The sequence below is a fragment of the Aethalodelphis obliquidens genome, unplaced genomic scaffold (genome assembly GCF_003676395.1).
Source record: "Aethalodelphis obliquidens isolate GAN/ISIS:26980383/991018 unplaced genomic scaffold, ASM367639v1 scaffold42, whole genome shotgun sequence".
Taxonomy (NCBI): Eukaryota; Metazoa; Chordata; class Mammalia; order Artiodactyla; family Delphinidae; genus Aethalodelphis; species Aethalodelphis obliquidens.
The window spans coordinates 16,960,930-16,982,967 of NW_020837986.1; the positions used below are offsets into that span (position 1 = coordinate 16,960,930).

At 42.6% G+C, this 22,038-nt stretch overlaps 2 protein-coding genes across 7 annotated transcripts in view; one reads left to right on the forward strand and one right to left on the reverse strand.

Annotated features, from left to right (window-relative positions):
* The window catches only part of PANK2 (pantothenate kinase 2), a 28,063-nt gene extending 15,698 nt beyond the window's left edge, over window positions 1–12,365 (forward strand). For 2 of the 3 annotated variants that reach the window (XM_027078836.1, XM_027078837.1), the window contains exons 3-7: window positions 1,042–1,295; window positions 2,365–2,541; window positions 5,791–5,914; window positions 8,250–8,375; window positions 12,046–12,365. In XM_027078836.1, coding sequence (XP_026934637.1) covers window positions 1,042–1,295; window positions 2,365–2,541; window positions 5,791–5,914; window positions 8,250–8,375; window positions 12,046–12,096 — 732 coding nt within the window. In that variant the 3' untranslated portion in view covers window positions 12,097–12,365. Of the gene's footprint in view, window positions 1–1,041; window positions 1,296–2,364; window positions 2,542–5,790; window positions 5,915–8,249; window positions 8,376–11,492; window positions 11,558–12,045 lie in introns of all 3 variants that reach the window. The other variant, XM_027078835.1, reaches the window with a different exon arrangement.
* A 4,309-nt stretch (window positions 12,366–16,674) lies between these two features.
* The window catches only part of RNF24 (ring finger protein 24), a 140,988-nt gene continuing 135,624 nt past the window's right edge, over window positions 16,675–22,038 (reverse strand). For all 4 annotated transcript variants that reach the window (XM_027078838.1, XM_027078839.1, XM_027078841.1 and 1 more), the window contains one exon: window positions 16,675–21,586. In XM_027078838.1, coding sequence (XP_026934639.1) covers window positions 21,448–21,586 — 139 coding nt within the window. In that variant the 3' untranslated portion in view covers window positions 16,675–21,447. The remainder of the gene's footprint in view (window positions 21,587–22,038) is intronic.

Sequence of the window (22,038 nt, forward strand, 5' to 3'; positions counted from 1 at the left end):
TTAAAAGTTCATGTATCTTTTTAGTTTTTCTGTGCATGACTGTGTATGACACATACACGTGCATATAAATATGGTTTTAAAGCAAGGCAAATTGGATCATGTTGTATAAAATATTTCTCAGCTTGTTTTGTTTTTTTTTTGACTAAAAACATGTCTTGGAGTTCTTCCCACTTCAATTCTTAATTGAATAAAGATCCTCTTCATTCTCGGGACTTCCCTGGTGGTCCAGTGGTGAAGACTGCACTCCCACTGTAGGGGGCACGGGTTCGATCCCTGGTCGGGGAAGTAACATCCTGCATGCTTTGCGGCGTGGCCAAAAAAAAAAAAAAGTATATATATTGATATATATGTATGTTTGTATAAAGATCCGCTTCATTCTTAATTGCTATACAGTGTTCCGTAATATGAATAATAATTTAATTATCCCTTTATTAATTATTTAAATGAAATTAAGTTGATAACAATGTTTTAAATTTTGATTCTGCTAAACTCCCCACATCCCTTGAGGCTGTAATCAGTTTAAATAGTGAAGTATTTTACTTTCTAATTGGATACTTTCAGTCCTTTGGCTGCAGATTATTAATAATAAAGTGTGGCCTACTTTGATACTGCTCTATAGCCTTGAAGATGGTCTTTGGAAGGTAGATGTTGGATTCCTTGTGGCTCCTGCCATGTGTTTCCAGCTCCTTGCATCATTTAGACTTCTTAGAGTCTGCTTTCTGATGGGGCTGTGCCTTCAGCTGTGCTTCTGCCTCATGGTCCCCGTAAGCAGACATCTCGTTTTCTGCTTGGGTTTTGGCACATTTCTCCAGCTGCTGCGGTGGTTTGAATGTATTGGGTCTGTGGGAGCAGAATTCTGTCTTGTCAGTCCATCCCTATGTTTGTTGTCTCTAGATCTGTTTTGTAAAGCAAGCACAAATAGTACACATCCATGAGCACTTTTATGGTTTGTCTTATGTAGAGGGGAATGCCTTATTAAACAGAGTTTTTATTTCTGCTTGGCTTGTTAAAAAATCTGAATACATTTTTATTTCATTACAGATAGGTGATCTTCAGCTTTGCAAACTTGATGAACTAGATTGCTTAATAAAAGGAATTTTATACATTGACTCAGTTGGATTCAATGGACGGTCACAGTGCTATTACTTTGAAAACCCTGCTGATTCCGAAAAATGTCAGAAGTTACCATTTGATTTGAGAAATCCATACCCTCTGCTCCTGGTGAACATTGGCTCTGGAGTTAGCATCTTAGCAGTATATTCCAAAGATAATTATAAGCGGGTCACAGGTACCAGGTATGTCTTTTATATAAAGGTCATTGTTTATTCTTGATATCATAATGGGTTAAAACTGAGTTTTCAGGTACTGCATGTAAGAACATCTTCAAGAACCTGTTAAAATTATGTGAAAGATATGTTTCTCTGGGATTGTGCAAGCAAATATTGTTTCTCTGTGGAAATTCTGATTTCATGATCTACTTTTCTTTAATCTCTATTGCTGAAGATTTCACTACCATAGTTTCATAAAACATCTCATCAGCAGACTCATTGAGCCCAAGGTCCCTGCCCTCAGATAGTGTTATGATATGCATATACCATAAAGTAACCAAAGCTACTAGGTAGCATTTATAAGGAGAAGGCAAGGCAAGATCCCAGCTTTGAACTAGTTTAGATTTTACATGTATCCACACATACACATGGCCAGGGGATGTCGTGAGATCTAGAAGTTGAGGTACTGAGCAGTAGAAAAATGTTTGGGGGAGGGTAGTCTGAAAAGGGAGGATTAGGTGGCAGATGAGAATGAATACCTTTTGGTTTAAGGATCAGCGATCACTTGAGGAAAAACAGGAGCTGGGGATTGGGATAAACAAGTTTTTGAACAGGTGTCAGTTAAAGAATGAGAGGAGTAATTTTGGGAGAGAAAACACATTCATGGAGGAGTTCTAGTCGGGTAAGGGGGGCTGATGACCCAGGGTGACAAGATGCTTGGATGAGGATGACTCGGGGCTTGCACTTGGAGAGAGAAAGGGAAGAGGTGCCACCATGGCCCTGGTGGGCTGATCTGCACCTGAGGCTCCTAGTATTCAGCAGGTGCCCAGACTGCATTGGGGACATGGGTAAAGAAGCGGGCCCTGTGTTTTGCTGCTTTGTTTGCTTGGCTTATGTGAATATGGTATCTTCAAGGTGTCCATTAGACACTTTATTTTTATCTTTTCACAGACTTGTTTCCTACTTAGTGGCATCTGTATGATTGGGATGGGGCAAGAGTGGGTTGATACATGAATATGGTTTTGGATTCATAAATATTACCTGCCTATTCTTATTTTGAAAAATGTTATAATACTATGTTTGTTTTTAATCACAGTCTTGGAGGAGGAACTTTTTTTGGTCTTTGCTGTCTTCTTACTGGCTGTACCACATTTGAAGAAGCTCTTGAAATGGCATCACGTGGAGATAGCACCAAAGTGGATAAACTAGTACGAGACATTTATGGAGGGGACTATGAGAGGTTTGGACTGCCAGGCTGGGCTGTGGCTTCAAGGTAAGGGAAAAGGACGTGTGTGCTCTAAGAAATACAAGGTAATACAGTGGAATATTATCAGCCATAAAGAAGAACAAAATAATGCCATTTGCAGCAACATGGGTGGATGGACCTAGAGATTCTTATACTGAGTGAAGTAAGTCAGACAGAGGAGGACAAATACCATGTGATATCACTTTATATATGGAATCTTAAAAAAGGCTACAAATGAACTTATCTACAAAACCAAAATAGAGTTACAGATGTAGAAAATAAACTTATGGTTACGGAGGGGTAAGGGATGGGGGAGGAAGAATTGGAAGATTGGGATTGACACATACACACTACTATATATAAAACAGATGACTAATAAGGACCTACTGTATAACACAGGGAACTCTATTCAATACTCTGTAATGGCCTATATGGGAAAAGAATCTAAAAAAGAGTGGCTATATTTATTTGTATAACAGATTCACTTTGCTGTACACCTGAAACTAACATAGCATTTTAAATCATTTATACCCCAATTAAAAAAAAATACAGGAATAAAATATTAAGTATTGGGTATATCTTTTACCCTTTAAATAGCTTTACATACTATGAAGTCACCTGTTTAAAGTGTGCAATTTAGTAGTTAGTTTCTAGTATATTTATAGAATTCTGCAGCCATCTTCATAATACAATTTTGAAACATTTTAATCATTCCAGAAAGAAACTTTGTATCTGTTAGCTGTCACTCTCCATTCCCCCACCCACAGTCCCTAGTAAACACTAGTCTATTTTCTGTCTCTCTATGGCATCATACAATATGTGATTTTTGTGACTGGGTTCTTTCACTCAGCATAGTATTTTCAAGGTTCATCCATGTAGTGGCATGAATCAGTACTTTGTTCCTTTTTACTACAGAATAATATTCTTTGTATGGATATACAATGTTGTATTTATCCATTTATCAGTTGATTATCTTTTGGGTTGCTTCAACTCTTTGGTTTATTATGAATAATGGGGCTATAAACATTCATGTACAAGTCTTTGTGTGGACATATGTTTTTAATTCTCTTGGGTATATACCTAGGAGTGGAATTGCTGGGTCATATGGTAACTCAGTGTTTAATCTTTTGAGGAACTGTCAAACTGTTGTCCAAAGTGGCTGTACCATTTTACAGTTTCACCAGCAGTATATAAGAGTTTAAATTTCTCTACATCCTTGCCAATACTTGTTATTGTCTGTCTTTCGGGTTTTAATTGCCTTAATAGGTGTAAGGGGATCTCTCATTTTGATTTGCACTTCCCTGATGACTGATGGTGTTGAACATCTTTTAATATACTTATTGGCTCTTTATTTTCTTTGGAGAAATGTCTGTTCAAGTCTTTGCTCATTTTTTAGTTGGATTCTTTGTCTTTTTATTATTGAATTGTAAGAATTCTTATATATTTTGGATACAGGTCCTTTATCAAGTATATGATTTGCAAATATTTTCTCCCAGTCTGTTGGTTGTCTTTTCACTTCTTGATGGTGGCCTTTGCAGCATAGAAGTTTTAAATTTTGATGAACTCATTCTTATCTATCTTCTCTCTCATCACTTGTGCTTTTGATGTCATGTATAAGAAATCATTGCCTAACCTAAGATCATGAAGACTGACTTCTGTATTTTTTTCTAAGCATTTTATAGTTTTAGCTCTTACATTTAGGTCTATGATCCATTTTGAGTTCATTTTTGTGTGTGGTGTGAGGTAGAGGTTCAGATTCATTCTTTTGCATGTGGCTATATAGGATATATAGTTGTCCCAGCACCATTTGTTGGATAGACTATTATTTCCCCATTGAATTCTCTCAGCCCCTTTGTTGAAAATCACTTGACCGTAAATGTATGGGTTTATTTTTGGACTCTCATTTCTATTGCATTGATCTGTATTTCTATCCTTATGCCAGTACCACACTGCTTTGATTACTGTAGCTTTGTAGTACTAAGTTTTGAGACTGAGAAGAGTGAGTCCTTCAACTTAATCTTCTTTTTCAAGATTATTTTGGCTAACCTGGGTCCCTTGACATTCCATGTGAATTTTAGGATCAGCTTGTTGATAATCTGCACTAAAAGGCAACTGGGATTTTGACAGGGATTGTGTTGAGTCTGTTAGGTCACTTTGGAAAGTATTGCCATCCTAACACTATCAGGTCTTCTGACCCAAGAAGATAGAATGTCTTTCCATTTAGATCATTGCTGTCATTTACCAATGTTTTGTAGTTTTCAGTGTACAAGTGTTATTCTCTTGTTAAATATATTCCTAAGCATTTTAGTCTCTTTGATGCTATTATAAATGGAATTGTTTTCTTAATTTCATTTTTGGATTGTTTAGAAATACAGTTGCTTCTTTGTGTATTGGGGCACATGGTTTTTAATAATAGAAAAGGCACTCATATACATATTTGTTTACTAATTTTAGGTACTTTGTAAATGCTGTAGATTTAATTTTCTATGTTTGTAGCATCTGCTCAATGATAATCAGTTCCTTTTCTGATTGGTTGGGTTTGTGATCAGGTCATAGTTATTTAGATATCAATTCTGCTGGTCAGGTACTTTGAAATACCTGATCTTCTAGGGAAATCTGAAACTCTTAAATAGTTTACTCAAGGACTCAGCTGTCAGATAAAGCAGTTTACCAGATGTGAATGTGACCATTTAGCTGAGTGGAACAGCTGTGCAGTTGGGGGAATTGCTAATTGAGGCATCTTCCTGAAATTTAGCCTGGTTGCAGAAGGAGCATGGTGCCTTCTATGGATCTGAATATGCAGATACGTGGCGTCAAAGCTAGATTTCAGTGGAAACCACAGGGAAAGCCATTTGCTCATTCAGAATGCTTGGGGTGTGGGAATTCCCTGGCAGTCCAGTGGTTAGGAGTCCGAGCTTCCACTGCAGGGGCCATGGGTTTGATCCCTGGCCAGGGAACTAAGATCCCACAAGCCATGCAGCGTGACCAAAAATAAAATAAAATAAAATAAAAGTTCATTAAAAAAAATATTTGAGGAAAAAACTAAAAACTAAACTAAACTAAAATTCTTTGTCATATTATTTTAAAAAAAAGAATGCTTGAGTTCTTGAAGTTGCATTTCTATTTGAGCAGATGCTCTGTTACTTTGTAATAAAATGTTTGAATATTTGAACAGTGGTGCCCTGAAAGTTACTTTTGTCTTAGTAAAGTAACATTAAGTTCTATTGAGCTGTGTTGCCTTTGGTTTAGCAATGAGATATTTTTTTTCCATCATAGCTTTGGAAACATGATGAGCAAGGAGAAGCGAGAAGCTGTGAGTAAAGAGGACCTTGCCAGAGCGACTTTGATCACCATCACCAACAACATTGGCTCAATAGCAAGAATGTGTGCCCTTAATGAAGTAAGGGGACATGGATTTTTTTAGTTGCTCTGAGGAAAATACAGAACTTACTATGTGGGCCCCGCCTTGTATACGTCTGTTTTCTCTGAACAGTGCCTAAATGTAGTCGTAAGTGGTGGAGTTTGTTTCATTGGCAAAGTTAAAACGTTTCACCTGTAGATTAGTCTTAACACATTTTTTTGTCCTTACTCAAGATAAACACTGCTACTATCTAGAAGTAGAGGAAAAGTAGAGGAAGGTAGGGAAGGTAGCCAGTATTGCAGATGATGGGGACTGTTGGGTGGTGGTGATGGATGGCCATGCTGAATCTAGACGCCACACCCACTGTTGAGCTCTAGAGTCCCTGGGAATGAATCCAGAGGAAGGCACTGAAGCTGGGAGAAGACTGAGTGGGCCGAAGAATGCCCACCCTGCTCCCCCTCCACTGCAGCAGAGCTGTCTTTGTGCTTTCAGCTTCTTTACAGTGCTGCCTTGTAGCATTCAGGTCAAGCAGCATTGTACAGGGCTATGAAAGAACTAAGAATGACCTTCCCTTGGGGATCCAGTTGGTGCAGCTTTATAGCTTATCCCTATTTATACACTTTCGTTTAAAATTATTCTTTTAAATAGATAATATAAGCATGTGATTTAAAAAGGAAACCTCAAGGGGTACAAAAGGATTGTCTCATTTTTTAGTTAAAAATACTGTATCAGTATGAAGTAATTAAGAATTCTTTATTTGAATATTTTAACACTTCTGTTTTCTTTGTTGCATGTTCCTTTAAGTCCTGTGCTTATGTATTTTAAGATATTTTAGTTGGTGTACATACCATTCTATGTTTTTTACTTAAATATTATAAATTGCATGGTTGTATATTTGATTACTTTTTATGTCATAAGTCATTCACATAGAACTGGGCATTTGGTTGCTTGCCAATGATAGCTCTGCAGTAAAGCTTTTTTTTTTTTTTTTTTTTGCGGTACGCGGGCCCCTCACTGTTGTGGCCTCTCCCGTCGCGGAGCACAGGCTCCAGACGCGCAAGGCTCAGCGGCCATGGCTCACGGGCCCAGCCGCTCCGTGGCATATGGGATCTTCCCGCACCGGGGCACGAACCCGTGTCCCCAGCCCGTGTCCCCTGCATTGGCAGGCGAACTCTCAACCACTGTGCCACCAGGGAAGCCCGCAGTAAAGCATTTTTAAGCATGAAGCTGTTCCTTGGATGGATTTATTCTTGATAAGAGACTTATTCAGGAGTGAGATTTCTCATCTAAAGAATATCATACTTATGAATTGTGATAGGTATTGCCAAGATGCTTTGCACAAGGGCTGCACCAATTTAGATCGTTTTTAGCAATGAATGAATGGATTGGTTTTACCACAACTTGACTAATATTGGGGGTAGAATTTCAGTTAGTTGTTTGTTTTGCTAACTTTTTTTTATGGTGCCAATTTAAAATACAGTTTTATTTAAGACATTGCATTTTCCACTTAAAATACAGTGCTTATGAAGTGCAATGTTATTTCCTTTCCCTGTATACATATTCACTGTTCAAGTATCAAGAATGCCCAGTTGTTTACTATAGCAGCTCAGCTTTAAAACTGCCTTGGAATTTGCTACACATTTGGGTCCTTCAGTGTTTTTTGTGAAACAATGCTAAATCTATACTGGGTTGGCTTAATCAACCTCTTCAGTGGTGGGTGCGGAGGAGGCACCACCAGATGGAGGAGCTCGGCCCCCAGGCATTCCTCCTGGTGTGTGCCTCCTGCACTCTCTGGTACAGCTTGGTAATGATGGAGTTGCAGATTTTTTTCCAGCTCCTTCTGCTGATGTTCGAATTCTTCCTTCTCCGCAGGATGTAAGATCTTGGGTCACTCAGACATCCAAGGAAGGAAGCTGCCAACATCTGGAGTTCTTTGCTAACTTTTAATGGATCTAAAATTTTACTTTTTTTGCTCACTTAGTGAGGTTGAATTTTTTTGTCTGTGATATTTCTTGTATAATTTGCCTATTTGTGTTACTTTTCTTCTTTGAATTGGGTCTTAATATTTTTTACTTATCTGTATAAAACTTTTTATTTAATTGTAGTTATTGTTTGTCATATTTAATTCAAATGCTTTTCCTAATCTGTATTCTCCTGTGACATTTTCTGGCATACTTTGAAGTAGGTTTAGAGTTGTCTGGGGGTCAAATTTAAGTAGCCCTGGATCAACTGGATTAAATGTAAATACTTTTTTTTTGATCAGCAGTCAACTTGCTGCTAAAAACTATGTACATGGTACTTTCTTTGGGGTAGCTTTTATGAGAGAACAGAAATTAAGATGAAAACTAATTGCCTTTTTTTTTGATGTGCTCAGAACATTAACCAGGTGGTATTTGTTGGAAATTTCTTGAGAATTAATACGATCGCCATGCGGCTTTTGGCATATGCTTTGGATTATTGGTCCAAGGGACAGTTGAAAGCACTTTTTTCGGAACATGAGGTAAGCAGACTTACTTCCTGTGACATGTTACCTTCATAAAGGGCATGCAGTTCATGCTGCGCTGGAATTTGAAGTAGTACTTATTTGTTTCCGTACTTGTATAATATGGGTTAACTTTGGTCATGTTCAAAAGCTGTTTCTTACCTGATTTAATGTAAGGTAGATATTTGGTTAATTTAATTTTGAGCTTCAGTTTTAAAGAAGAAAGTCTTGATAAACAGCCAGCTATATTACAGATGCCATATTCTTTTCTGAACCGTCCTTTATATTTTCCCCATTGCAATTTGCACTTACTTTGTAAATGCACTTACTCTGAGTTCTTTTTTCATTTTTTGATGTCAGTGTTTATGTATTGATGTAGTTCATGTGCCAGTTTACCAGTTATTTAAGATGTATGTTCTAAAAACAACTAGATCAGTAAAAAGCATTCCAGGATTAGAGCCACACTATCATAAGAACATAACACATAGACAGGCTATGTGGAAAAGAATAACTGAATTGCTCAACCTGATAATCCTATTTTGGAAAGTGCCTTTCTGTTTTTCAGTTTGAGGAACAGAACCAGAGCTATGGAAGGGACTTTCTCTTTCCTCCCCTTGGTTGTGGGGCAGTTGGACTCTTTAAAGTGTTAAAGTGGATTGTAGATAGTGTTATTATGAACATTTTTCAGAATTGTATTTGCCTATTTACTTTAACAGTGTTTCTATGAATTGACAGAAATCAAAGTAGGATTTGAAGTAATATGAAGAGGCTATTTTTTCTTTTAAGGTTGCTTTAAGTTTTTCCTTTTAAGTTGCTTAAGTTCATAGTTAAAACCCAAAGTGCATAATTCCCCATATCAAAAAGCTTAAAGTTTCAGTTATCTAACTTTCTTTTTACCTCTAATCTTATTATATTAGTAAATCAGTACTGAATTATCAGTTTCTTATAACTTTTATATGCATCTTGCTTTTTGTGATCTTTGACCTGTTTTATTTTGCTTAATATTAGAATAAAAATAAATCCTGTTTAATGCTGTATCTTAGTATAACTTGCCTCCTGCTGAGTTTCTACCTCTTTTGAACCTTTTTCAAGGCAGAATGTGGAGGTTTCTTAGGTTAACTTTTTTTTTTTAACTTACGTCTTCATATCATAATAATTACGACATGAACCCTTTATGTTTTGTTTTTCCCATTTTGACTTCCTGTCTGGTTAGCCTGTTGGCTCTGTTTGTCTCTGTGTTTTCCATTTACATTCGTGCCTCTGGCTCTAATGTCGATCTCTGTACTTCTGGAACTCTGATTATTTTAGGTTCTCTGAGTCATGAAATATTCTTCTGTCTGCACACTGAAGTCAGTGTGTCTACTGTTGTGAAAGCTTTGTATAGATTCTTCTCAAGCCTTTCTCTTTCATTGTTTACTGTTCTCATCTTACACTTCTTGGCTTGTAACAACCTCTGTTTTTTACTAGATAGTAGCTTTTGGGTCTTCAGTGGAACTCACTATAATGGTTAACTTTATCCCTTCTTCTTTTGTTGTAAAATAAAACACAGATACAGAAAACCGCTTTATATGTAAAGCTAACTGTTACAAAGTGAACACCCTTGGGACTTCCTTGGCGGTCCAGCAGTTAAAGCTGTGTGCTTCCACTGCAGGGGGCGTAGGTTCCATCCCTGGTCAGGGAACTAAGTTCCTGCGTGCTGCGGCCAAAAAAATTAAAAAAATAAAATAAAATAAATAAAGTGAACACCCTTGAATTCTGTCCTCTGGCTGTAATTGTGGGTTTCTGAGTGTGGCTGAGTCTTGCTCAGTTGTGTCCCTTCTACAGTTTCTGACTTTCTCTCATAATACATTCATGTGGCTGCTTACTTATTTATTTTTTATTATTTTTAATATTTATTTACTTGGCTGCGTCAGGTCTTAGTTGCGGCAAACGGGATCTTCGTTGTGGCATGCGGTATCTTTCTTTTTGGCATGCGGGCTGTTTGTTGCAGTGCGCAGGCTTTTCTAGTTGAGGTGTGCGGGCGAGTGCATGGGCTTCTGTAGTTGTGGCGCACGGGCTTAGTTGCCCTGCGGCATGTGGGATCTTAGTTCCCTGACCAGGGATTGAACCTGTGTTCCCTGTATTGGAAGGCAGATGCTTAACCACTGGACCACTGGGGAAGTCCCCATGGCTGCTTATTTTTAAAGCCAAAAAAGAGTGAAAGGGCAGGCCTCTCTGTTGTGTGGCCACATGTTCTTTGGAGAAGCTTTTCTTGGAAAATAGGCTAAACCTTAGTTATTTATATTTCAGAGACTTCTCATATGTTCTTTTTTTTAAAAAAAATTATTTATTTATGGCTGAGTTGGGTCTTCGTTACAGTGCGTGGGCTTCTTATTTTGGTGGCTTCTCTTGTTGCGGAGCACGGGCTCTAGAGTGCAGGCTCAGTAGTTGTAGCGCACTGGCTTAGTTGCTCCGCGGCATGTGGGATCTTCCGGACCAGGACTCGAACCCGTGTCCCCTGCATTGGCAGGCAGATTCTTAACCACTGTGCCACCAGGGAAGTCCCTCATATGTTCTTCTAATCCATAGCAGGTCTTCCAGGATCTTCCCATATTCCTTTTTCAGTCACTTCTTTCTTTCTTACAGTACTTTACTGTCTGATTGCATCCTTTGGAGACCTTGATGGATTCTGTATCGTTGTACGATTATTCTCTGATTCCTGCTGATTTCTGCCAGTATGGGTTTTGCCTCATTTTCTTTTATATTTAATCCTTGTTTAGGTTTCTTGTTTGGGTTGTCATGTCTTGGTTGTATTTGGCCTTGATTACTTACTTCAGGAGATGGTCCTGTAATGTCTTCAGCCGCTGCTTCTCTGTCTCATGCCTCTGCCTTCCCCTCAGTTGCTTCTGTTCTTCAGATGTTGCTCCTCTGTCCTCACCCTTCTCTACACGTTGCCTGAAGGTTCTGTTGTCCAATTCTCTGCTGCTCACCTCTGCCAGTACTGCCCTGACTGCTGCCCCGCTCCAAATCCAGACATCCGGTGACTTTCTGGGTGTAGCTGCTTGGCTGCCTGGGGCACCTCAGCTTTGCACATCCTGTATGGAACCCTCTTCCTTGCTCTCCACATCTCTTGCTCCTGTGTCCTTGTTCTCTCAGGGGTGGTGTGACCGGATGTATGGGAGGGACATCAACATGTCTGCTACCCTCATCCGCTTCTTCAGGCGAGTCTTGAACCCATCCCACCCCCATCTTTCCACCCTCAGCCCAGCTAGCCCTCGCCCTCTGTGACCTGTCCCCGCTTCTCCTTCACTGCACTTCATGTCTCATCTTCCCTTCATTCCAGAGTTGTCTGGAAATGCTCCAGGCCCCCCTGTTGCTTCTCACCGCCTCATTCTGCAGGAGACGGCCCAGGTACCGTCCTTTACCAGGGGTAACTGGGCTGCTCTGGGCCTCATAACTTGTGGAGCCCCAATTGTGGGCTCTGGTCTGATGTGCCAGAGTGTCCTTCCCCCGCTGCCTGGGAGCTCTGGAGAGCTTCTCTGCTCCCAGGCTGGCCTTGGGCTCAGCAAAATGGGAGTCAGGAAATGGGTGTCAGGAATTAAGGGCTGTGTTGGCTTTAATGCTAGTAATCATATTTATGGTAATTTAAATAAGTCAAAGGAGAATTGCTCTTATTTTTTTCTTTCTTTTTCTTTTTTTTTTTTTTCAGGGTTATTTTGGAGCTGTTGGAGCACTCCTTGAGCTATTGAAGATCCCCTGATTGTTACCTGGGGAGGGGTTCCTGGAACCTTCCACAATGGGATTTGTGGACTTGTTTTTTTAAGAGACTTACTCAGTTTTATGATTGTGTACTACCTGAATCAAAGCGAGAAAGGACAAATGTATTTTTCTAAGTCATCAAGATAAATCTTAATAACCAGTAAGGAAAGATACATATTAAAAAAAAAAAAAGTGGACCATGTCCATGTCGGTGAGAATTCTCTGTATTTAAGTTGCTCTTCAGTATAGCTTTGTTCAACTTGCTGTGTATTTTTGAAATTCAGCATCACTTTGTGGAGCCACTTCAGGGGAGGAGAGCTGTTCTGTGTTCAACGGGCTGTGGTTTTGTGTCCTGTTGAACTAGCTAAATGTAAGGCAAGCTATTGATACTATGTATTATAATCTAATCACAATTTTATCAGTGAGGCCTTGGAGATCATCTTAATGTGCATTAACTCTGGTGTGCATTTAGCTTGTGTGAGTGTATTGAAAAACATGTTTCAAGGTTCTACAGACTTACTGGGCAGGTTAATTCTGTGCCTTTAACAGTTAAGCAACTTTTGGAAGGGCAGTTCCAGCTTGTTTACACTGTAGATCCTGGGAAGGTCTGTTTGGAGGGAAAGGACTTCTCCCCTGGGCAGAATTTCCTTGGGTAGTGGAGGGATAATTGATGTGATGGAAGTGAGTAAGCTAGTAGAAAAAGCACATCTGGAAGACTAAAAGCAGACAAAGAGGGCTGCCAGTATCGACAGCTTTTCAAGGAGTGGGGGGAATCTGGTTATTTCAGGCTGGTAGAGAGGGAGGAATTGAGGTGTCCATTGATTAGCTCATGGAGAGCAGGGCGGGGCTCTCCCGCCTTCTGCTCCCTGCCTTGTGCTTGCTGGAAACTGCCTGGGAGGCTGGCTCAGTTGGATCTAGTGGAGGGGCTGCGTGTGGGAGGCTCAAAAGGCTGCTTGAGGAGAGACAGGTTTCTAGATGGAGTCTTGGTAGAGGTTGGCTTCTTCCTCTGGACCGAGGAATGGAGCCAGCGTGAGCCTGTTCACTGCCCATGGAGATCCAGGTTGACCTCTGAGGCCTTGTGGGGTCCCGCCTGCTCTCCCCGCAGTTACTGTGCTCACAAGGCTGTCCCATTGCTTTTTTTTTTTTTTAACATCTTTATTGGGGTATAATTGCTTTACAATGGTGTGTTAGTTTCTGCTTTATAACAAAGTGAATCAGTTATACATATACATATGTTCCCATATGTCTTCCCTCTTGCGTCTCCCTCCCTCCCACCCTCCCTATCCCACCCCTCCAGGCTGTCACAAAGCACCGAGCCAATATGTGCCATTGCTTTTTGTGGGTCGTGTCATGCAGCCCTTGTCATCTCCATAACTTAACAGAGGAGGAAACTGCCCAAAGTCACACAGCTAGAATCCGGCAGAGCCCCCTTTCCTCTTGTGCCTTGAAGTCGCCTTCCACCTCCATGGATTCACCACTTCCTGCTCTTGAGAAACTGCCTCTGTGACTTCTTTTTGTGCCTTGTGCTCAGCCCATCCTTCTTACTCCAGTGAATCTCGTTGCTAAATATAATGGACATTTCATGTTCTCATCCTCCTCAGTTCTAACACTGCAGACCCCTCTTGCTTTTCCTTCTATCTCCTAGGCCACTTTGTCTCTGCCAATTTATTCTCCACTGAAGATAATCAGATATTGCTAGCCCTCAGGCTCAATCCTTGATCTCCTTAAGCAGTCATCAGCACTCACCTTGACTCTGATTTCTAAGGTAGCATATCTGGCCCAGCCCTTGCCTCTGAGCTCCAGTCCCAAGGCATTGACTGCCTTCTCTTCCCTCTTCCCCCTTCCCCTTTCCCGCTTCCCTTCTCTTCTGTATCTCCAAGGCCATCTTTACACAGAAATGTGTCCATCCTCTCCCCTGAAGCTCCGCCAGCATCCTCTCCCAGTTTCCTGCCACTTCACTACCTCCAGTTTGTGAGATGCATGTAAACTCAGTCTTGTCACCACAGCTACCACTCTGGTCTAAGCCACTGCCCTGTTTCATCTTAGCAGTTATCCCTTCCAGTCAGCCCTCCAAATACTAGCCTGAGGGTCCCATCCCACACTCACCTATTAGGGGCAGTGGGGGTGGTAGTGGCTGTGGTCATGGTCCAGGTGTGAAAGGAAGGTGGCCAAACCAAGATGGGAGCAGTGGATGGTCAGGTAGAGAGGGATGCTTTAGAGGGTTGAGTTTAGAGATGTGGAGATTGGAAGTGGGGGAAGGAGGTTCTGTGAGGGCACTTAGGCTTGCTGGGGAGACTTGGTTTTGGGCTGCCTGATTTTTGATGCCAAATAGGTATCTGGATATTTAGGTCAGAGACCTGAGAATGATGTGCATGTAGGTGGGTAAAATGTAGGTGGGAATTTAGTGAATCCCAAGGTAGAGTGAGAATAACGAGATGTGCAGACAAGGAAGAGGCTGCGAAGAACACCGAAGAGTGGTCAGAGGGGACTAGTGCAGGGGGCCTGTTGCTCTGGAGACTTGAGGGGAGAGGAGCTCTCCAGGCACCTGCATTAAGAGGAGGTTTCAGAGGTGGCACAGATTTGGTTGCAGGGCCATGGGTGGCCTTGAGGGGGAGCAGTTTCCCTGAAGCTATGGGGCCAAAGCTGAGCTGCAGAGTCCTAGTGAGGGTTGGTGAGTAGAAACAGTAGCTGCCACAGGATGGCTTTGGACCAGGAGATGTTTTTTTCTCCTCCCAACAGAATAGTTGGTATTTCCAGACCTGGGATATAGCTAGAGGGGTGAGGCGTGGGCCGGTTCCACCACTGCAACCTCCTGAGCACTGGTGTCCACATTTGGGAGACTGCTTGACTATGTCCAGCCACACCTGTGGTGCTGAGGCCAGGGTGGCAGGGGGGCCTTGGCCTCTCTGCCTTCTCCTTTGCTGTGCCCTGGTGCTCCACTCATCACCCCTGACTGGCACCCCACACCATGGGAAGAGATAAGCCAGGCTCCTCTGTCACAATCACCTGTTGCTGTTGACCAATTCTGTTTGTTCAGAACCACTCTTCAGCTCTTGCTACATGGGCTTAAGTGGGATGTGGGTGACCAAGGGTGTGTACATGCTCAGCACAAAGTATTTTTAAAATCTGCTTTTTATTTACATTTAAGTCAGTTACATGCATGTCTTATTTTTTAAACAAGAGTAATTAGCAAAATGCATTAAAATTTTAAAATAGCAATTAAATATACAAAAATATATAGCTTACAAAAAACTGCGAATGTTTAAAAATATTCTGCTGCATAATTCTTGGTGTACAAACATGTCTATGAAACCTGAGGTTCAGCATTTCATAAACCTTTTTTTGAGGGAGTTATACGATATCTAGTGAATAAACCCCAATAGGCTTAAAACTATAGGACTAATATCCACTCTTTCTGGCAAAGATCTGTCAAGAGACCCAGAGATGACAGTTCAGGAACACTCTCTTGGAAGACTGAGCTGTTACCAGGAAGGACTTCCTAACACTAGCCTCATCTGCCTCTCCTGCTCTAGCGGGGGTGCCTGGGAGGGAAGGGGTGGATGGAGGGATGGTGTGCACCTGGCCCGAGACACAGGTCCGCCAGGCTTGTACTGGCCTAGGGAGCTGAGAGGGGCTTCATGGAAGAATAGACAAGTCCTTTGACACTGGTGGGGCCCACAATGTGGGTACATGTCCCTGGAGCAGGGAGGCCCTGACACTACAGCCACAGAAGTGAGCACTGGGTCGGTAAGCCAAGTGTGCTGATGCTTGGTCTAAAAGTGGAATAAAACTGCATCTTGCAACAACAATTTAGGCTCTGAAGCTGAACTGGAATAATATTTACTGAACAAGCCCCTCTGTTTTCCTCATGTTCCCAATCAAATGGAAGCACATTCCATGGCACGTGGAAGCCTTCGTTAATCTACTAAAGGAACATGACCCAGCATTTTCCAGTTAACAACTGCAAATTTCACCAGAATTTAGACACTTTCATCTCCTTTACTCAAATTCCTAAATGTTAACGATGAAAAAGACAAGAGGTTCATCAAATGACAGAAGAATGGAGTTTCACATACAATTCCTTTGCAAGTTTCAGGTCAGGGGCCCAAGTTGCACTTTTAATCTAGGGAATCCCTGGGCTGCTGTTCTGTGTGGCAGGATACCAGGGAGGTGGGTGAGGAATGAGAGGCACAAGTCCATGCCCCTCCCTTCAAGGCTGCCTGGAGGAAGCAGCTTTAACCTGGATCTCCTGCAGGGGCAAGAATGAACTTAATTGTTTTTTAAAGAAAATGTTGGTGGGATAATTGCTGTTGTTGAAAAAATGTTGGGTGAGGAGAAATTCTATGGGAACGTTTTCTTTTTAGTGTGTTCATAAAGAGTGGGAAGGGAAAGGGAGTAGTTTCATGAACTTGAATGTTCGGCCATATCTGCTGTTAATGCTGAGGCAGCTGACCACCTATTTGCTTAGCAACATCTGAGACATCTGCCCCACAAAACAGAAGGATGTCTCAGCCTTCAGTTACTGCTGCTTCTCAAACTCCTGCCTCAAAAACATGGGCTTGCCTAAGAAACCATGACAGTTGTAACCAGATGTCACTGCTGGGCTCTTGGTCCTCACTTGAAACTGGACTGGGGGGCTGAGGTGTGGCTGCAGCCTGTCCAGGCTCCTGCAAAAGCTGCTGGACTGTGCTGTTGCTTTTGGCTGTGGAGCCTGCTCTTGAGTGCCCTGCAACAGACTCAGAAAGATAGGCTGGAAACTGGTTGTGCTGTCTTGTTATTTGGGCATCAGTGGTTAGGGTCAGGGAGGGATTGTAGTTTGATTGGGGTAGCAAACTAGAATTTCATCATGCTGCAATCAGTGGAAAATATGCCTTATTCAAAAGGAATGTGATTATAGAAATATCCCCCAATTCTGGGCTCACCTTTTACAGATATTCTGACTTCTGGGATGGTTCTTCCCACATGACTAGGAATGTTCCTTGAATATACTTGTCTGGTATTACACAAGTAAAAAAGAAAAATTATACACATACACACAGTTGATTCTTGAACAATATAGGTTTGAACTGAGCAGGTCTACTTACACGTGGATTTTTTTCAATGAATACATTCTACATGATCCAAAGTTGGTTGAATCCTTGGATGCTGAACCGCGGATATAGAGGGCTGACTGTAAAGTGATGTGTAGGCTGTACAGGGGGTCAGCGCTCCTAACCTATGTTGTTCAAGGGTCAACTGTGTGTGTGTGTCTGTGTGTATATATATATACACACACCCACACCCCATGCACATGTACATACATGTGTATGTACTTGTATATGCATAAATAATCTCTGGAAGAATCCACAAGGAACTAATAGTGGGTGCTCAAGGGGTGAGGAACTTGGCTTGCTTGGAGGTCAGGGATGCAAGGAAGACTTAACTGTTTATGATTTGTGAACCACTTGAAGGGATTACCTATTCAAAAAATTAAGGAATATTCAGCACTGAGCAACCATGTTGGGGAGCACCATGGGCAAAGGTAAACGGAAGTGACTAAGGAAGATCAAGATGGGAAAGGGAAGGGAGCCAGGTGAACTGGGACCCAGGGGAGAGCCCCTACATCTCAGGAGGCTCTCTGCTGAGGTTGTTTCTACCGGGACAACAGAGGAGCCCCATGTGGCCAGCATGACGGTGTCACCTAGTAGCACCAGCCCCCATGACTCTAGGCCTGCCTGCTGGACTCCAGACATGGTGGCCAATTCCCCACAAGAGCTGGTGGGGACACCCTTCCTACAATCCCTGGGTGGGCGGATAAGGAAACAGGTTTTGGGAGGCTAACTTGCAGGAAGGCATGTGGCTAGTGAGTGGCAAGGGGGTGATTCAAATCAAGCTGAGCACCTTTTCTCTACAGAGCTCTGGGGATGCCTCCCTGTGTGCATTTCATAATTCCCAGAAAACCTCTCAGAAAAACAGTTACTACAGTCGTTCAGGGCAGCTTAGCAGAATGGGACCAGGCCATGAAGATGATAGGCTTTGGAGTGGGTAATGTGGAAAGGAACAGGGCATGAGGTCATTCGTTTGATGGATTTGAGGGGCTAGGCACTGCGGAGAGGATCTTTGTCAAGACTTGTCGAGAACAGTGTGTTTGGCAATGGTGTGAGGTCCCCTGTATCCCTCAGCCCAGACTTCCCCATGGTCCACCTGCTCCCATCTGGCCATTACTGTCTTGTCCTGTTCCTTGGCTAGGGCCTTAACTACTAGGGATAGGCCTAACCAAATCACTGTGGCAAAGAAAAGCAGCAGATGACAACTAGCATGTTAGGCCTACTCAACCAGGAATCAAGTCAGGCTGGTTTTGTTCCCTGTTCCTAAAGCCAGCTGAATTCAGCTGTACCCCTAGTAACAACTAGATAATGATTCACCCACCCATGGAGTCCAGTTGAGTCTGAGTTTTGCTCCAGTAACCCACAGCACGCAACACCCAATCTCTGAGTTGCTTAAGACACATTAAGATGAAGTTAAAAAAATCACGTTACCTGCCAGTGACCCAAAAGCAGACCAGAGTCCTCACATGTCTACAGATTAACAAAAGGTCAACAACTCATGGAGATAGATTTCGACAGGGCAGCCTCACTGTGAGGTGTGAGCTTGATCAAAGAGTATTAAGGGATCCTTGTTCTTTAAAAATAAGTTTTTTTGAATGGAGATTTGACCTTGTCCTTCACATAAAACTGTGATTTTAATTAGAATTAAAGGAAGACATAAATTAAACCCTGGCCGTTCTCAGTTACAGCAGTGCAGCACTGGGACGTTCTGGAGGAGGACCCAGATGTGGGGAGCAAACACATTCACGTTGTGTTGCTAAGAGTAATAACTACTGCAGGTGACACTGGCCATGCTGCAATAGAAGGACACCAAGCCAAGAAAGGGAAGATGACTATAAGCAGAGCGAACACTCTTAACCACTCCAGTGTCAAGCCCCACCTTAGAAGAGCTGGGTTTTTAAAAGCCCTGCACATTCACAAGTGTTGAGGTTATGGTGTAAAGCAGACCCATGATGGTGCCTAGTGGGGAGCGCACAGCACTCTCAAGCTTTCCTCTAATGGATGGGCTTTGAATGTCTGGTCCAACTGGCCTTTAGCTGTGACACCGTGAGATGAATTAATTTGCCTCCCTACAAATAGAGGGACTTCGTGAGGCTGTCTCCTTGGTACTGACGCACTGAAAGGCTATAATCCTACAAAAGCTGTGCAATGAAATAATTTGCAGTATAGAACACAAGAATTCCTCCTTTGAAGGGAAAAGTTCTATTTCCTATTGGAACCCCATAACTAAGAGGTGACATTTGTCCCAAAGCCATTATGTGAAAATGGTGAGCGTTGGCTATTAATGAGGCTAGTCCAAAATAAGCCTACTTCTGACATTGGTCACTGAAAACATTTCACTATAAACTGGGTGCTTTGCAGCATTCAACTCTGTTGTGCTACAAAATAGAGAATGCAGAAACAGGGTGAAAGTAGGAGTGTACAAATAGTTCTTTTCATGGGTGCCAGACAGACTAAGGCTTTCATATAAAAATATTCCACACTTCCCTTGCCCTGTTTAAAGAAGCAGTCCAGTTAGCATACCATGAATAGGTCACACATAGGGTACAGCCAATTCCGACCAACTGGATTTGTAATTTCCCAAACTGGATTCTGCCCAGCATTTTTCTAGGCTAATGGGAATTTTCCTCCTCATCTGATCCCAGCCACCTGAGCCAAGGACAGGTTCCCTCGCCCATTCTAAGACGGTAGAGGCTGGATTCCAAGAAAATTCCTGGAGATACGCCATGAACAGAGTAGCAAAGTTTCCTCCACTCTCCGTATCATGCAGGCTGTATTTCCAATGAGAAACTGCCCCACTCATACTTGGGGGATGGGGCAGAGAGGCAAAGCTGTTGATGAGGAGTCCCACCCCTGTGATGGAAGGAGGTGGAGAGCAGGGCTGTGGAAGAGAGCTTTCTATCTGACCCAATGCTGTTTCACATAGCTAACTTATAAAATAGTCATGAATCCTGCTAGACTCTGAGTCATTTCTAGAAAAGTTGGAGAGAAAGAGTGAAAGAGCAGCATGTGTTTCTCCCCTATAAAGACACTTTCAGTTAGTTATCCAAGTCCAAATACTGAAGCACACACCAATGGTGAATAGCCTTGCAGGAGCTTCCTGAAACTATTCACAATTTCTAGCATTTCCCTGGCTTCAGAATTACATAGGGATCTTATTTGTGATACTTCAAATTGTTAAGTCAACGATGGGCATTTTCTTTTGAGTAGAAGGAGAGGGCAAGAGAGGGAAGAGAACAGAGAAGGATGGGGAGAAGCAAGGGGGTTAGCATCCTCCTCTCAGCTCAGCAGGGCCAAGGGGACTGGCCGTTATCAGTAAGATGCTCCTCTTTGGAGCCATGTGAGGGGCTTACAGCAGCTTCCTACTGAGGCAGTGGGCCAAGACCAGCAGGTACGCTGGAACCACACTGCATATGTGGGAATGTGGGCAGCACCCTGAGGCCCCCAGGTCATACAGGGACAGCATGGGCTCAGAGGCCCACCCCCTGCTGGGGCTCCTGATGGCAGCTTGGCTGTGCCTCACTGGTGAGTAGGAGGGGAAATAAGAGGAAATGGCTTTTGACCAGACCTTTCCAAGCACATCTAATGTTTCTAGCTTAGATGATTTGATAAGCAAGTGTTGTGAACTTGAGGCAGGACCTGTGGTGATGGGTACTGCTGCTTTTTTGTAACCAAAGCCCTTGGGTTCTAAGATGGCCTTATCAAAGGGACATAACGTGAAAAGCCTTGTTGGCACTGCCTCCGGCACTGCAGCCGGTTGTGCTTGGGCTGAGGTAACCACTGTTTTTACTTGGCTGGGGCTGCTAGGAAGGTTTGCTGTTGCAAAGGCGTGCACGGTCTGCATAGAAGCTCATGTGTCCACAGGGTCGGGGTAGGGGTGGCTTTAAAGACCTGCCCTCAGTTCCCTTCTCTAACACTTGTGTTTATCGTCCCTTCTGCTTGATAAAGATTCACCTTGACATGGAGATAAGTGTCTGGGAGACAGAGTGCAATGGAGTTAGCAAGAGACCCTCATGAGGTTTCTTGAACCAAACCCGCAGGCTCATCTACTCCTCTTCTCTTGGCATGGGGTAGTGTCAGAGTACTTTGGTTGTCACAAGATCCAGAAGTCTCGGTTCCCAGCATAGTTGGCCCAAGAGTTCTTCATTAGACAAAGGAAGCAGCAGCTGGTGCCCCAGGTAGAGCAGCCAACACAGAGACTGCTTGTGTTCCTCCTGGCTCCACGCAGACATTGGCTTCTGCAACAGTTTGATCCTTGTGATGAGCTATACAATGTTCTCTGCCCCAGGGAGGGGACCCTGTGGGGGTCCACGGTCCTGCTTACTATGCAACTGGGCCAGCTGCAGAACCGGCATGTTGCACAGTGGACATACTTTGCGAACCTCCAGCCACTTAATAAGGCACCTGCAGAACGAGACAGCACAAGAAGGAAGAGGTCAGTCCTATGCTCGTGGCACCCCCTGCCCATGTGCCTCACATGTTGAACATATCTGTTGCTCAGAGGTGGGGACTGGAGTGAACAGCCAGGTCCCAAAGAGTTCTACCACTGGGTGGAGAATGCATTTCACCCTCTGGAGGAACCAGAGACTCCAGCTTTCCAAGAAGCTACAGTCAGTATGCTATACCCTCAGTCATCCATGACTTCTTAAAGAATGAAGTACATTGAGGAGGGTGGTGAGAAGGAGGAGAAATGAAGTTTTCTAATAGAAATACAAAACACATAAAATTGCAAGAAAAGGGGGAGTATTAAATATGTCTGTAGGAGGGGGGAGGAGATGGTCCCACACTACTATTTACATTCAGACTTATTTATTTTGATTTAAAATAACTATGTTTTTTTTTTTTTTTTTTTTTTT